Below are 17,209 nucleotides of genomic sequence, written 5' to 3'. Positions count from 1 at the left end.
TAACATTGAAGCTCCAATACTTTGGCCACCTGATGTGAAGACCTGACTTGTTTGAAAAGGCCCTGATCCTGGGAAAACTTAAAGGCAGGAGGAGAAGGGGGAGACAGAGGGCGAGATGGTTGGATGGCCACCAACTCAATGGACATGAGTTTGTGCAAGATCCAGGAGTTGGTGAGGGACAGGGAAGCCTGGCATGCTGCAGTCCATCTGGTCCCAAAGAGTGGGACATGACTGGGTGATTGAATATCAACAACAATATTTTAATCAGTTGCAGTAAACTGAATGTCAAAGATGAGCTGCATAGTCTCATGCCTAAGGACATTCCAGAATTTCAGCTTCTTATTCAATCCAAACTATGAGAACTTTCTCACTAAAATTCACTTTTGAAAATGGAATAAAACTGAAATTTATTTTCATTCTAGTTAACAAATTTTAATTATTTCAGTTTTTATAGATATTACCATTAAATTTTGTACACATTCCCATAAAATAGAAAAATAGATATGACTCATTGGACTTATCACTTTTATAGCCTGTTCCTATGAAGTAATAAATTTCCAGTGTAATAAAGTGAACTGCATGAAAACATTTGGTGCATATATATATGGGGCAGGGTAATTTATAGTTTTATTTAGATTTTCAAAAATACCTCGTTTCCCCCAAAATGTTAAAAAGCAAAAACAGTAAAACCTACTATTCTACACTATAGAACAGTCCTCTAAAATAGTATGCAATTACCATGTGATTTCACAGATCATTTCTAACATGAATTTAATCCAGTGTCACCTTAAAAACTAGCAGTTAAATTTTCAGATGTAATCTGATCCAAGCCCTAAAAGAATGATCAGGAAGTTTCTATAAAATTGAAATTATCTTTTCAAGTTCATTGCATTAAAAGCCTACTTAAGAGACACGACAACGAAGTGCAATGCGGTACTTTGCTTTGGATCCTGAAACAGAAGGAGAGCCCTTAATTGGAAAACTGGTGAGATCCAAATAACACCTAGAGTTTAATTAATGGTAATGTACCAGTAGTGGTTTCTGAGCTCTGATAAATACATATGACTAAGATAAATGATAACAACAGGGGAAAATGGGCAAGGGGTACACAGGAACACTGGATGATCTTCACAACTTTTCTGTGAGTCTAAAATCGTTCCAAATAAGTGTTTTTAAGGCTGCTCCTTTTGCTTTATTGATTATGCCTAAGCCTGTATGTGGATCACAACAAACTGTGGAAAATTTTTAAGAGATGGGAATACCAGATCACCTGACCTGTCTCCTGAGAAATACGTATGCAGGTCAAGAAGCAACAGTTAGAACCGGACATGGGACAACAGACTGGTTCCAAATAGGGAAAGGAGTACGTCAAGGCTGTACGTTGTCACCCTGCAACTTATTTAACTTACATGCAGAGTACGTCATGCAAAATGCCAGGCTGGATGACTCACAAACTGGAATCAAGATTCCCGGGAGAAATATCAATAACCTCAGATATGCAAATGATACCACCCTTATGGCAGAAAGAGAAGAAGAACTAAAGAGTCTCTTGATGAAAGTGAAAGAGGAGAGTGAAAAAGTTGGCTTAAAGCTCAACATTCAGAAAACTAAGATCATGGCATCCGATCCCATCACTTCATGGCAAATAGATGGGGAAACAATGGAAACAGTGAGAGACTTTATTTTCTTGGGCTCCAAAATCACTGCATATGGTGACTGCAGCCATGAAATTAAAGGATGCTTGCTCCTTGGAAGACAAGCTATAACCAACCTAGACAGTATATTAAAAAGCAGAGATGTTATTTTGCCAACAAAGGTCCTTCTAGTCAAGGCTATGTTTTTTCCAATAGTCATGTATGGATGTGAGAGTTGGACCATAAAGAAGGCTGAATGCTGAAGAATTGATGCTTTTAAACTGTGGTGTTGGAGAAGATTCTTGAGAGTCCCTTGGACTGCAAGGAGATCCAACCAGTCCATCCTAAAGGAAATCAGTCCTGAATATTCATTGGAAGGACTGATGCTGAAGCTGAAACTCTAATACTTTGGCCACCTGATGTGAAGAACCGACTCATTGGAATAGACCCTGAGGCTGGGAAAGATTGAAGGTGGGAGAAGAAGGGGATGACAGAAGATGAGATGGTTAGATGGCATCACCGATGGAGTGGACATGAGTTGGAGTAGGCTCCGTGAGTTGGTGATGGACAGGGAAGTCTGGCATGCTGCAGTCCATGTGATCACAGGGTCAGATGTGACTGAGCAACTGAACTGAACTGAAGTCTGCCCCAAATTTTTAACAAGAATTAATCACTCAGCAAATATTTATGTGGAATATCCAGGTCCTCTATGATGAGTACCTAGTGCTGACCTAAACAGATTCAGCCCTTCCTTTGTGGAGCTAAAAGAGTGGGCAGGAAAGAAACTGAACAGTCACAAGAATCAACATAAATTGTAACCACAGTTTGCAGTAAGTGCTGTAAAGGAAAAGTACATGAGATGAGAAAGGTGCAAAGCTGCGAAGGCCTCCCTGAGGCAGTAGCACTTATTTCAAGACCTGAATGATGATGATGAGCCAGCCAGGTAACCGCACTAGGAAGAGGGACGTGCTTGTACATCAGCCTGGAGGAAGAAAGGACCTGGAGAACATGCCAGTATGACCAAATCATCAAGAGTACGTGGAAGAGTGGTACCATCAGAAGGACCCTGTAGGCCCGGTTCAGGCTGTTATAGTTTTCCAAAGAAATATGAGAAGCCACTGAAGACTTTAACCAGAGGAATGGCATGATCCAATTAAAGCTTCTAAAAGATCACAATGACTGGTCTGCGGATGTGGACAAGACAGGAGAAAGCAAGGCCCTCCCTATTTTTTTTTTTAATTACAGAGAAATGAAAATTTCATAGCTTCTAAATATTGAATGTATTTGTTCTAGACTGTCCCTGGGAAATAATAATTCATTTCTTCATCTGCCACCATAGCTCCAGGGAATATGGTGCTCCAAATGGTCCCCAGCTCACTTGACCTGGATCTTTCCTCTAGAATGTTTATATTAAATGTGGGTGTGAATCAAAAATACAAGATGCATACGCATGATTTGGAGCAAGGCATCAGCAGCAAAAACGTGCAAAATCTAAGAATCTAAGAATCTAAGCTTAGAATCTAAGCTTAGAATCTAAGCTTCACAAGAGATAAAGAATTCTTGTACGTCAAGTTTTCAGGACCATAAAACCATTATTGACCTCCACTAGTGCCATTTTGGCATTAACGCAGAACTAAATATAGAAATTCCCAGACTGCAGAATAGTGTAACTTTCATTCCCTGTTTAAAATATACAATGTTAAATGTCACCTTCCGTTACTATACCTTGAGTCTGAAGAACTGGTGTTTTGCCTTATCTGACTGAGAAAAAGAAAAACATCTTCTGAATTTGATATAACCAGCAGCACTTCAATAAAACTTAATAAGCAGTCAGTAGTGCTGGTTGAGTAGTTTTAAACAGAACTCCCTAGGGACTTACACTCTAAACAAACACTTGGATTTTCTCAGTTTGTAGGAATACACTATCTATAACCTCACTACGTATTATGGAGGCACATTCTAAGGACTATCAAAACTAGAAAATAGAAAAGATTGGATCTTGATTGAAGCCTATGATTGAATATGAAAAAATTCTTTATGCAAAGCTCTGTGAACCAAAACGCTATTAAGTTGACTGTCCAGACAAACCCTTCTTTTCTCTAGAAACTACTTCTTGCCCTATAGTCAGTAGGATTACAGGAGAAAGCCTCTGGCAGCTGGGATGGCAGAGATTGACCCCGTCCCGGACGACCACAGTCAAGACAATCAAGAGTGTACACCTGCCACAAATTTGGCCAAAGAGTCCCTGTCCCTGGGAATCTGGTTTTAGAAGTTAGAGATTCTTGCTCGGTCTGTCTTCTCTCTTGACTAGAGGACATATAAACACTGGAACTGCTTACAGAGGCTATTTTCAACCCTTTGTACAAGGAATAGAGAAAGCCAGCCTGCAGCAAGAGACAAGAATGGAGAACACGTGCCAGGAAAAGAAAAAAAAGAAAGAAATGAAAGGCAGAGAGGGCTTCCTATTTACCCTACAACAATACTCAGGGACCTGACATTTATCCCACCTGGCTGCTGCTGTTTAGTTGCTCAGTTGTGTCCGACTCTGTGCAACCCTGTGGACTGCTGCCAGGCTCCTCCGTCCATGGAATTCTCCAGACGAGAGTACTGGAGTGGGTTGCCATGCCCTCCTCCAGGAAATCTTCCCAACCCAGGGATCAAATCCAGGTCTCCTGCACTGCAGGCAGATTCTGTACCACTGAGTCACAAGGGAAGCCCTTAACTCACCTTACCCCAGCCCTTAAAATCCATGGAAGACTCCCAGTATCATTTCAATCACTTCCATTTTTGCCTAAGCCAGTTCAAGTGGAATCCTGTGATGAGAAACCACACAAGCCCTCTCTAACACTCCAAGTTTCTCCATTTCATCTAGTCTCAAAGAACTGAGAATCAGCTTGCCCAAATGTTTTAAGCCAAGATCTCTGAAAGGAAATCTAATTCCAGCCTCTCCAAGCAGGCACATGCAATGAAATGAAAAATGCTTATCCTAAAATGTCAAGTAGGAAAGAAGCAGGGCCCAAACTGTATATATCAGAATTATGACTATACTATAGTTTATATTTGTCAATAAATCAAGAAGTGAAGCCCTATATGCATTTTGAAGACTGGAAGAAAATTAACCAAAGTAACAGTAGTCATGCTAGGGTGGCAGGATTATTTTCCTTTTTCTCTATATTCATCTGTGTCTTTAAGTAGTAACTTTAAGAATTGTAACTTCAAAGACTATGTAACTGTGTTTATAACATAATGATGTCTTTTTAAAAGTAGAACTTGAAAGACTCTATCTGTAATGTTCACCACTATATAAATAGACCAAAAAGCAACTGTCCCTTTAAGACTCCACATGTAAAAGCAGCAATGAAATTTCCAACAGACTAGTCCCCAGTAATCCTCGGGCTTCTTTTCTCCAGGCTTTCTTGGTGGCACAGATGGTGAAGCATCTTCCTACAATGCAGGACACTGGGGTTTGATCTCTGGGTGGGGAAGATACCCTGGAGGAGAATGGCAACCAACTCCAGTATTCTTGCCTGGAGAATCCCATGGACAGAGAAGCCTGATGGGGTCCAAAGAGTCGGACACAGCTGAGTGACTAACACTACACATTTTCACTCTTCTCCACCTATCTGCCAGCCCATTCCTATATAATCCCACCTCATCCCATGCTACTCATCTTTAGCTGAGATTTCATCCTTCCTCTCCCCCACTCTCCCTCACCACTCTTCCACTTCCCATCCCCAGTTCCTACACTCCTCTCTACTTTGGTGTTTGAGTATCTGCATCTCCAGACTTGCAGACCCATCCTGTCATCTATAAGCCCTAGATTTTTCTCATCTATTTTGGATTGGCCCCTTGGGAATAACCTCATCACAAAAGGTTCCAACCCATTTTAAACTATTCCCAGGGGTGATCCAGGTAAATAAGCAGAAGGCAATCTCCAAAAATAAAACATGTTGCAAACTTGGATAATTTGTAAATTACATTTAACATTGCTGTAACACAATTTTCATTAACAATTCAAACTACAACACTGGATAGGAGGAAAATGTGAGTGGAGAACAAGAAAAAAGTGAGCAAGTCTTTTTGAAATCATGAAGTTGATTCTGCTGGTTTCATCCATGATCATAACAGCTTCCTTATATTGAACTAGGTAGGCATTATGCCAGGCTTTTATATACGTTATCTTACATAACCTTCCCAATGACCTATGAAACAATTAATATTATTTCCATTTTACAGGCGCAAGCTGTTGATCTGAGAAGTTACTTATGCAAGTTTAAAAGTCTAACAAGTAGAAGAGAACAGTCATGTGATCTTTGCATTAGACTTTATGGCTTCAAACAGGTCTTAGGTGGGCTTTCTAAAGAAAGTATATCTGACACTTAATGTCAAACCCACATGTTAGCTATTAATAGCAGTAGTATTTTATAGTACAAATAGAGTTTATATGTAAATTTATATTTTTAAATGGAAAATACATATCAGAATAAACACTGAGGAAATTACATTATACAACAATGACATATACAGTGATATTCAGTATCAACACAGCCCTTAAAATTATAGTTTAAAGCCATAGACTTCTTTCTTCATATCAATGTAACTTTTTACAAAAACACTACACTATCATATACAAAGGAGCATAATGCTTATTATTGAGGTATAAACAGACTCTGAACTGGGAGAAATAATTATTGTATTTACTTCACTAAGTGAAGTCGCTCAGTCATGCCCTACTCTTTGCGACCCCGTGGACTGTAGCCCATCAGGCTCCTCTCTCCATGGGATTTTCCAGGCAAGAATACTGAAGTGGGTTGCCACTTCCTTCTCCAATTCACTAGTAAGAGACAATTTTATAACTTATGCCAGTTGGAGTGCTGAAGTGCTAAGTTATTAATACTACTTTCATAATTAAAAATCTGGTTTATGATTTAAAACATCATACCCGAAGACTGACAGTAATCACTTCACAAGGGGGGATGGACCACATTTTATTTCTTATAGTTGTAATAACTTTATACTATTTTGTATTTTAAAGATTGCCTTCTCCCCATTCAAGTACAGAGAACGTTATGAAGGCAATAAGGACACAAGGTTAAGTGATCACAAAATACCATTTGGTGTACTCACTCTCTGAGTAGGCATATCTGTTTGATTCATTCATAGCTGGTGAGTTTTTTCTTTCCCTCCAATCACTACCCCCATGTACTCTTTTTCTATGTGAGAAGAATTAACTCTCCAATTTCTTCAACAGAAACTATAATCATTTATTCATTACTACAATAAACTTTATTGAGCACCCAGAATGTACTCTAGTACACTTTCATGTTGTCTAAGACAAAAATAAATAAAGATAAGTCCCTGCCTTCCCCAAGCTCTGTGGTGAGACAGTCTTATGAAAAGTAAACAGCCCAAAATAGTGTGCTAAACGCTGGAGCAGAGGTGAGTACACAGTATTACAGGAGCCCAGAGGAGGATCAACCCAGCCTGGGGCAATCAGGGAGCTTCACAGAGGACAGAGCTTTTAAACTCAGCCTCGAAAGATGAATACGAGATTTTCAGAGAGCGAAGAAGGAGACATGAGAAGAGGAAGCCATTCAGGCCATTGTATAAAAAGGCACTGAGGACCAGAAGAACGTGGAGACAAGAATGTTACTAAAACAATGAGCTGCTTGATGAAGTTTGTGGAGGACAAGTGAGATATGAAATTTAAAAAGAAAACTGGACAAAAAATTCAACAATGTAAGTAGATTAAGGTGTTTAAATATATTGAAGACTATGCATACATTAAATTTCAGTTATTAAAACTATAGACCAGTGACAGAAATGCTCAGTACAAAATAAACAGCATTTGCACTTGTCAATGGCAAACCACTCCAGTGTTCTTGCCTTGAGAATCCCAGGGACAGGAGAGCCTGGTGGGCTGCCGTCTGTGGGGTTGCACAGGGTCAGACACTACTGAAATGACTTAGCAGCAGCAGCAGCATGGATATACAAGAGATTGAAAGGATAGTGTTAGCCAAAATGTTAGCACTAATCACCTCTGGGTGGTGGAATTACGAGTAATTTTGTTTTAATCTCTCTTTGTTTCTCTGCCTTCCAGATTTTCTGCATTAAGCCTGTATTACTTTGGCAATTAGACGGGGAAATGTGTGCTAAAATAGAACAGTGTAAGCTGGACTCAGACTGTGGCATGCTAAGGAATTTGGACACTATCCTACAGAAAATGGAGGTTTATTTCAGGCATTTGATCAGGGACATGAGAGGAAGATTTGCATTTTTACAGAATTCAGTGTTGTTAAGGTATGCATACTGTATTTAAAAGATTTGAGACTGGGTGAAAGATATGACAGGTAGAACTAAGGCAGGTGATAATAGGGATGGAAACACGTATTTGGGGTAAAATAGATAGAACTTGTTAACTGAATATAAGGAAAGGGGGAAGGGCAGAGCTTGAGTTTAACTCCAGGTTTCTGGGCAATTGGTTAGATACAGATACTGGAAGCTTAAAAAGCATAATAAGCAAAAGGCACATTTTAAGGACAGAATGATGAATTTAGTTTTATGTGTGACAAGCCTGGAGGACATTCAGGTAAGAATTCTAGTAGAAAGTTGAAATATGGGCCTAGGCTCAGAAAAAAATGGACCTAGAAATAGAGACACATAGAAGAGCGTGAAGCCATGAAACTGAATAAGCTCAGTGAAGGTAAAGTGAGAGGAGAGAGCTGAGGCTGGCACCTTGGGAAATGCTAAGTCATAGCACAAGTTGGAGAATTCAGAGAGCCAGAAGAGCCATAAGTTAGCAGAGTTCTTTTTGGAAACGGGATGGTCAGGGCTGGCATCAGAGCAAGGACAAGAAGGTTTACTATAAATTTGCAGCTACTGATAGGAAATAACAGAAAGTTGGCAAGTACAAAAGCCAGAGAGAGGCCACTGGTCACCATCTGAGATGGAAAGTGGAGTGTGGAGAGGCAAGTAAACAAGTTAGAGTTTACTGAGAGATTCCTTCATGGAAGTTGGGACTTTTCTGAAAGCTGTCAAAACCAACCTACTGCATGGCCATTCTAAGACGGTGACTTCTCAGACAGAAAAGGAGAAATACCATAGGACATCCCTTATATGCAGAATCTTCAAAAAAAAAATACAAATGAACTTATTTATAAAACAGAAACAGACTCACAGAGTTAGCAAATGAACTTACGGTTATCAGGGAGGAAGGATGGGGTAAAGGGATAGTTATGGAGTTTGGGATGGTCATGTACACACTGCTATATTTAACATGGAAAACCAACAAGGACCTACTGTATAGCACAGGGAACTCTGCTCAATGTTATGTGGCAGCCTGGATGGGAGGGGAGTTTTGAGAAGAACAGATATATGTATGTCTATGGCTGAGTGCCTTTACTATCCACCTGAAACTGTCACAATGTTGTTAATTGTTATGACAATTAACTATATTCCAGCTATATTCCAATATAAAATAAAAAGTTTATTTAAAAAAAGACAGTGACTTCTAACCCTCCCCTATTTTTTTTTTTTTTTTACAAGAAAGGAAACTGTTGGCCACAAAGAGATGCCCAGGTCTCAAGGCCTAGTTACTGGCAAGTTTAACAAGAATGAACTTCCAAACCCTAGAGCTTAATTCACTGCACATCAACACACTGCCTCCTTATACCAACACATAAAGTAGACTCAGCTCAAAGATATCAATAATAAAATACAGTAAAATACAAATGAATTGATCCTTTGACTTGACTTCTTACAGCCATACAACCCTCTCTGATTACCACTTCTTATCTCCCAGATAACATCCACTAGCCTTTGATTCCACTGAGATTTCCAATCCATTGATCCTACCAACTTTCCACTCTCCCTAGTCATCTCAATTTTCTCTCTTCTGTACTCACCAGCTTTAAATGCTATGGCCATTGATTATAATTCCTTTCTTGTATACATTCACAACTCCCTTGCTACTACTATTTTATTACACCCACTGGATAATCTGCAACTCCTGTTAAATCCTTCTCTTCACTTGCTCCATGCCTCCACTGTGTCAATGATCATAACAATCTACTGACTGATCTCACTTTAAATATGTGACCAGAAACTAAATGTGCCCTTTAAGGCAGCCAGACAACCTTACAGTACTTCCTCAGACTGTGCACTCTCCCTCTCAAACTATTTATATATTCTCTCTCCTCTAACATCTACCACTTCCTCCTCTATCCTCACTCTCAGTTGATGACCTTGCTTTCTATTTGGAGAAAATGAAAACAATCAGAAGAGAACCTCAGCAGACTCCCACCATCTCTGTTATCCACCTTCCAGACCCTTTATCCGTACCCTTTGCCCTATCTCCCATGTTCCTGTCTAAAGCAATATTCCTTCCTTTGTGCACTAGATTTGGACCCTCTCTCTCCAATATCACTGATTTTTCTTTCTCTATTGAATCATTCTTAGGGCCTTGCAAACACGCTGCTACTGCCAGCCATCTTTAAAATAAAAAGAAACTTTCTTAACCCCACCACAACTCCCATTTCCTCTGCTCCCCTTTGCACAAAAATTACTGAAGGATTGTCTACACGCACGTTTCCAATTCCTCCAATTCTTGTTTGCTGTTGCTCAGTCAGGGCCAACTTTTTTGTGACCCTCCAGGCTCCTCTGTCCATGTGATTTTCCAGAAAGTATACTGGAGTGGGTTGCCATGCCCTCCTCCAGGGCATCTTCCCAACCCAGGGATCAAACTCCCATCTCCTGCATTGGCAGGCAGATTCTTTACTGCTGAGCCACTAGGGAAGCCCAATTCTTGCTTAAGCACATTCTAATCCATCTTATGCTATCTTATTTGTTCCTGTCAGGTAGCTAACGATGCCTGGTCACCAAATTCATGATCAGTTACCAGTTTTCATTTCACTCGGCCTTTCAGCAGCACTGGATTCAGCTAATCTCTCCCCTCTGAAACTCTTCTCTGCCTTCCAGGGTATCACATGCCCTTCTCCTCACCCTCTTACTGCCTCAGTGCCCTAGAGTTCAGTCCTTGTTCCTCTTCTGTTCTCTATGTGCGTTGACTTCTTGAAGATCTCTTTAGTGTTAGACTATGACTAACACCCAAATACTGGAAAAATCTCTAATTTACATCTCTAGTCAGACATCTCCTCTGAACTCCAGGATTATTTTACATCTCCAATTACATTTCCTTTCCAAAATGTTATCCTTATCCCTTGAACCCCCAAACTTCTCTACCTTGAAGCTTGCCACACTTCAGCCATTGGCAACTCAAACTTGGTCAAACCAGAAAAGATGGAATCAATTTTCACTCCTTTCTTTTTTGTAGATACCATATCCAACCATCAGGAAACCCTATTCAAATAGAGAATTTAAATATAGACACTCTAACTTCAAATATAAAGAGAATCTGACCACCTCTCACCACTGCTACTGCTAACCCCCTTGTTCAAGCCACTATCATCTCCCACCTTGGTTATTACAGTGATATATACCAGCTAGCCTCTCTGCTTCCACCTCTGCCCCAGTAGAGCAGTCAACTTGATCCTTTTGAAATGTAAGTCAGGTCTCATCCCTCCTCTGTTAAAGCCATTAAAACCCTACTGCTGCTGCTGCTAAGTCACATCAGTCATGTCCAACTCTGTGTGACCCCATAGACAGCACCCAACAGGCTCCTCTGTCCCTAGGATTCTCCAGGCAAGAACAATAGAGTGGGTTGTCATTTCCTTCTCCAATGCATGAAAGTGAAAAGTGAAAGTGAAGTTACTCAGTCATGTCTGACTCTTAGTGACCCCATGAACTGCAGCCTACCATGCTCCTTCATCCATGGGATTCTCCAGGCAAGAGTACTGGAGTGGGTTGCCATTGCCTTCTCCTTAAAACCCTACAAAGGCTCCCAGTTTCATTCAGAGTATAAGCTAAAGGACTTACAATGGCCTGTAAGACGCTACTTTCTGTGAGTCCTTGTATCCACAGTGACCTCATCTCCAACTACTTGCCCAATTCTTCACCCGACTCCAGCCATGCAGGAGACCTCCTCACTCCTTCTCTATCAGGCTCAGCATGCTCTGCCTCAGAGCTTTGCACAGGCTGTTCCTTTTGCCTGGAACAAATTCCTCTCTATGTCTACACAGCAAACTCTTTCACATCTTTCAGGTCTTTTCTCAATGATGACCTTCTCAGTGAGGTCTCACCTGCCCAGTCTATTTAAAACTTCCACAATCTTTTATCCTTTTAACTCTTCTGATACTTTTGTTAAAGCAGCTATCACCTTGCAATATCCAACTTTATTTATGTATGTATATGTTTGTTTATTATTGTCTGTCTCTTCCCACTAGAACTTAAGCTTTAAAAAGGGAAATACCTTTGTCTGTTCTGTTCACATGTGTATTCCTGGCACATAGGAGGTACTCAACTAGCACCTGTTGAAAGAGTGAATCTATTTCCCCTACCAGACCATAACTTGAGGTTAGACAAATGCTTTAATCACCTATGTACCCACATAACTATCTAAATTTATAGATACAGAGATGATAATATGGATCTTTTATACAGAATGCATGTATACTTATATATATAATATTTATATATCTATCTTATGCATATTATATATATCTTTTAAATACATAATTATGTACACAAATATTTATTTTTTTGTATCAGCCTGACTACTAGAATTTTTTCTGAACCAGGTTATCAAGCTGAAATGAAGATTGATATTGCTGGGAGAAATATCAATTACCTCGTATATGCAGATGACACCACTCTAACAGCTGAAAGCAAAGAAGAACTAAAGAGCCTCTTGATGAAGGTGAAAGATGAGGTGAAAAAGCTGGCTTAAAACTCAACATTTAAAAAAACTAAGATCACATCATCCAGTCCCATCACTTCATGGCAAATAGAAAGGGAAAAAGTGGAAGCAATGACAGATTTTACTTTCCTGGGCTCAAAAATTACTGTGGATAGTGACTGCAGACATGAAATTAAAATACGCTTGCTCCTTGGAAGAAAAGTTATAACAAACCTACACAGTGCATTAAAAAGCAGAGACATTACTTTGCCAACAAAGGTCTGTATAGTCAAACCTATGGTTTTTCCAGTAGTCATGTGTGGATGTGAGAGTTGGACCATAAAGAAGGCTGAGCACCAAAGAATTAATGCTTTTTAACTGTGGTACTGGAGAAAACTGAGAGTCCCTTGGGCTGCAAGGAGATCAAACCAGTGAATCTTAAAGGAAATCAACCCTGAATATTCATTGGAAGGACTGATACTGAAGCTGAACCTGCAATAGTTTGGCCACCTGATGCAAAGAACTGACTCATTGGGAAAGACCCTGATGCTGGGCAAGATTGAAGGCAGGAGGAGAAGGGGACGACAGAGGATGAGATGGTTGGATGGCATCATCAACTCAATGGACATGAGTTTGAGCAAACTCTGGGAGATAATGAAGGACAGGGAAGCCTGGCGTGCTGCAGTCCATGTGGTCACAAAGAGGAGGACACAACTTAGTGACTGAACAACAACAACAGGTTTCTCATCTTCCTGGTTGACAGGGATAGCAGAAGGATGCATTACCATGAGGTTGATCATTCATGCATATTGTCAGAGGTGAGTCTCTACCTACCTCTAGAAAAGTAAATGGCACTAATAGTAAGAGATCATCCCATCCTTAAGGCCTCAGACATGATCATCAAAAAATGGGAAAGTCACCTTGCCTTCATGTATTGCATATTCCTCACCACAGGCTTTTTCTTAACTATATCTTTCCAGACTTCCCCCAAGTTATTGCTCATTCCTGGTAACAGCTAAATCAATTGACCATCTTGTACTGGTTTGCCTCAATGTGTTTGTTTACTAGTTGAAGCCTGCATTAAGGGCACAAGTATTTACTTCATGGTGCTCAACTGCTTGGCCCTCTTCCAGCTCTCTCTAGCCTTTCACTCTGCAAAATGGCAATCTCCTTCTACCTCTGAAAGCTTAAACATTCTGAAAGTTATTTGACAATCATATAATTCTCTGTCCTTGTGAGATTCTTTTTCTTCACTGTTTGAATGCTGGCCTGAAGTTAGCCTATCACAAATACCTATACCAAATGCATCTTTCTCCCTTTTAGCCTCAGTTACTGTCTTAAGCAATGCCCTTCCCTCTTTTTGTCCAGTTCTTGTATGGCAAATGAAACGTGTAGCTATTTCAGCAAGTACAAAAAGATAATATGAACATACCTCTGTTTAAAATATCACTTTTCAGTATTCTTTTTAGTTTGTTCTTTATTAACCACAGTTCCATTGTTATAAAAGCTATAATAATATACTACCCTGAGTCTTGTAATCTCACAGACAGCTTCTACATTCTCTAAGCAACCAAAATCCCATGGTTCCTAATTAAAATATTCAAAGGTGAAATCTAAGTAATCTCTATGTGGTATACTAGGGCTTTTGCTTAAGTTTCTAGGGTTAAAAAAGAAAGCCTTTGTCAATGGGAAAAAAAAAAGTTCTGAGCCTATAGTACAAAGACTTCAAACTGCATTTCACAGCATGTTATTTTCCTTCTAGAAAATTCTAACACTATATAATTACTTTTGTATGGAAAATGAATAATGTAAGACTCTAATGCTAAAAACAGCTAGATAAAGACCATATAAATCAGATAGGTCTTTCCTGAAGCCAAATGAAATATTAAACTAGAAAATATCTGTGTAAGGACAGTCCATGCAGGAAAGCTCAACAGAGAGAGAGCATAGTGAGGGGGGCCGGACGGGGGGAGTTACCGGAAAAAAAGTTGATTTTCCCTCTATGTGTTAGGGTTTACTCCCTTCAGAGAAACTGTAACGCTGATTGTACCTCAAGTGTCTCAGAAACATACCAATCAGAAATGCATCTAGGAGCTTCCACGGCTTCTGGTTAAAAATAACAGCAAAAACATCAATTATGCTCCATCTATTGCGACAGAAATGCGTTGATAAAGAAGTGAAATACCATCTACATGGGAATTAAGCCGCAGCTACTCCCTCAATTCAGAGAAAAAAACGAGGTTCACTTGGGTCACTGGCAGAACTAATCCCAGCAAATACAGCCAGTGGGTTTGTGTGTTGGGGGAGAGGGACAGTGTAGAGAGCGCACCTCAGCGCCCTCCCTGAAAAACTGCTCCAGAAACGTGAAAGCATCCGCACCACGGGACCTCGCTTAGCCGGAAGAAAGCCAGAACCCATGGGGCAGTCTGCAGCTGCTCAGAGGTAGCCGCGACGTGCGGCGGGCATCCAAGGCTGGCCGGGGGCCCGGTCGCGCCTCCCCCTTCTCATCCACCCCAGCCCCCAGTCTTTTCACGGGTCTCCGGCTCCAAGATCACAGACTCGGAGACCTGAAGAGGCTCTTTCTCTACCCACGGTGGAGAACCTCCCAAAAGACATCTTAACAGGAGTAGTTCCCGCGCTGGCAACGTTTCAACAGCCCGGAGTGAACAGCTTGACCCATCGGCATGGGGACCCACGTCTGGGTCGGCCTTCCCCCCCAGCCCCCCCCCCGAGCCGATCCAGCCCCAGCGCCCAGCGCCCAGCCCGCAGCCTGTACCCAGTAGGGACTTTGGGGGAGTGCAGCCCCAAGGGCTGACTTTCGCTAAGTAAACAGCCATATTAGCCTCCTCGGCCGTAAGTACGCCGGGGCTGAGCCGGCAGACGGCTGTCAGGAGCGCTCACCGGGTTGCCTCTGCGCCCCCAAGGCTGCCACTATTTCCAAACTCCTAGGCGCCAACAGTCCGGACACCGTTCTCGCTTACGGTTCAGCACCGAGGACAGCGGACATACTTTCAGCCAGGGTGGCCCCACCGCCAGGAGATCCGCGGTAGCCACGCCAGCAGGGCTGCAGGTGTCCGGACGGCGCGCCCTCCCGCATCCTACCCCCTCCTGCGTCTGGAGCCAGGCAGCGCCCGCGGCGTCTTACTTTTCTGACTGGAGTAACCCGGGTAATAGCCATAGTAGCCGGTGATCCGCAGGATGCGGTCCTCGATGGTGGCCACCCCGTTGGGGGCCGCCTTGACATCCATAGAGAGTACGGGGCGGCGGCCCCGGGCGCGGCGGGGCGGAGAGCTCAGCGCGGGGCCCGAAAGCTGGTGCAGGTGTCGCCGCCGCCGCCGGTGCTGATGTTGCAGCTCGTGCTCCCGCGCCCGGGCTCTGACTCCACCGCCCGGCGCAGCACCGGCTTCGCATCACAGCGGCGGCGGCGGCGGCGAAGCGGCCCCCACTCAGGCCGGCCTCTCTGTCAGCCTGGCGGCTCTCCCGCCTGAACAGCGCCCCCTCACCTCCGACGCCCACCGCGGCCGGGGGCGGCCCCACCTGCGCGGACTCTCATCATTAACCCTTTTGCCCCCTTCCCGGAAGAGTAAACATCCCCCAACCCCACCTGACAGAACGGATGCTTGGGCCAGGGCGTGGGAGAGGAGAAGGTGAGATGGTGGCAAGGGCTCAGGGAGGAGGGCCGGGGGTGAGAGACCCGAGCGGAACCAAGGACTGTTAATGTCAGAGGTGTGCACTGTCGCTCGGGGAGATGACACCTTGGGGATGCCCCTGGGGCTTCGCCTGAGCTAGGCGTCTGCACCACCAGGGGTCTGCTGATCTGCAAGCTTCCCCCGGCGTTTATCCGCTTGCCTAGACGACAGAAAGGCTTTTTCCTTTTTTTTAAGAAATAAAACAATGAGGCCCCAGCAGGTGATGCTTGGAGTGATTATTCAGGTATCGTGGACACAAAGACTGTAAGAGCTCAAGCTTCCAAGTCTAACAGCCGGTACCCGGCCGGACCCTCCAGCCTCCCACGGAAATCATCAAAGGCTTGGAAGCTGCAGCTGTGCACTGCATGTTTATTTTGCCCATTCCAAATGCCCCGAGGAGAAACAATTTTCTTCTTATTGCCAAAACATCAGGGGTAAGCCCTTCAACTGTAAATACCTCTGGGCGGGTGAAAGTTTTAGCTACAATCCAGAGACCTTCCACTACGATGTAGAACGTCCTTGAAGCTGTGTGTTCAGAATGAATCCCTCGCCTCAGATGTGACTTTTCTTCTTTGGCTAGAGAGCCACCAGGTTAGAGTTACCAGGTTAGAGAGCCACCAGGTTAGAGTTCCTGAGCAGTAAGATGATTCTTCTATTCATACCTGGCAATCACAGCCTCCTAAAAAATAATCCTGAAAGTTTCAGCTCAGAAACTAAAGGGTGCCTTGAAATAAGGCTGGGTGTGAGCTAATCAGCTTAGAGGTCATTATGTCCACGTGCCATCCAGAGCCAGATAAAGACACCCCTGCCAGAGTTCACATTTCTAAAGCCTAGAGAAAAAAAAAAAGGACAAAAACAAGTCGATTTCAGAGCCCCCTCAGAAACCGCCAAGGAACCTATCACCTCATTCTACCTTCAAGCATTTCCCACACTGTGTGTGGGTCCTTAAGAGGGAAGAAATAAGCAATTTTTTTTTGAGGTGAATTAGTTTGAGGCATGTGAAAATACAGAATTAAATTTCACAATGCGTTAAGGGTTTTCAGGTGGACACAAAGCCTATCACAGGATCTTGAGAGTGGAGTGAATCTGAGATG

The 17,209-nt window shown here is 42.5% G+C and overlaps 1 protein-coding gene across 1 annotated transcript in view; it reads right to left on the bottom strand.

Moving 5' to 3' along the window:
- SLC35F4 (solute carrier family 35 member F4) overlaps positions 1-15,717 on the bottom strand; it is a 277,680-nt gene extending 261,963 nt beyond the window's left edge. Inside the window, exon 1 of the mRNA XM_018053799.1 lies at positions 15,572-15,717. Coding sequence (XP_017909288.1) covers positions 15,572-15,674 — 103 coding nt within the window. The 5' untranslated portion in view covers positions 15,675-15,717. The remainder of the gene's footprint in view (positions 1-15,571) is intronic.

Source organism: Capra hircus, chromosome 10 (genome assembly GCF_001704415.2).
Source record: "Capra hircus breed San Clemente chromosome 10, ASM170441v1, whole genome shotgun sequence".
In the NCBI taxonomy this organism is placed as follows: Eukaryota; Metazoa; Chordata; class Mammalia; order Artiodactyla; family Bovidae; genus Capra; species Capra hircus.
This window is presented reverse-complemented; position numbering and strand designations above follow the sequence as displayed.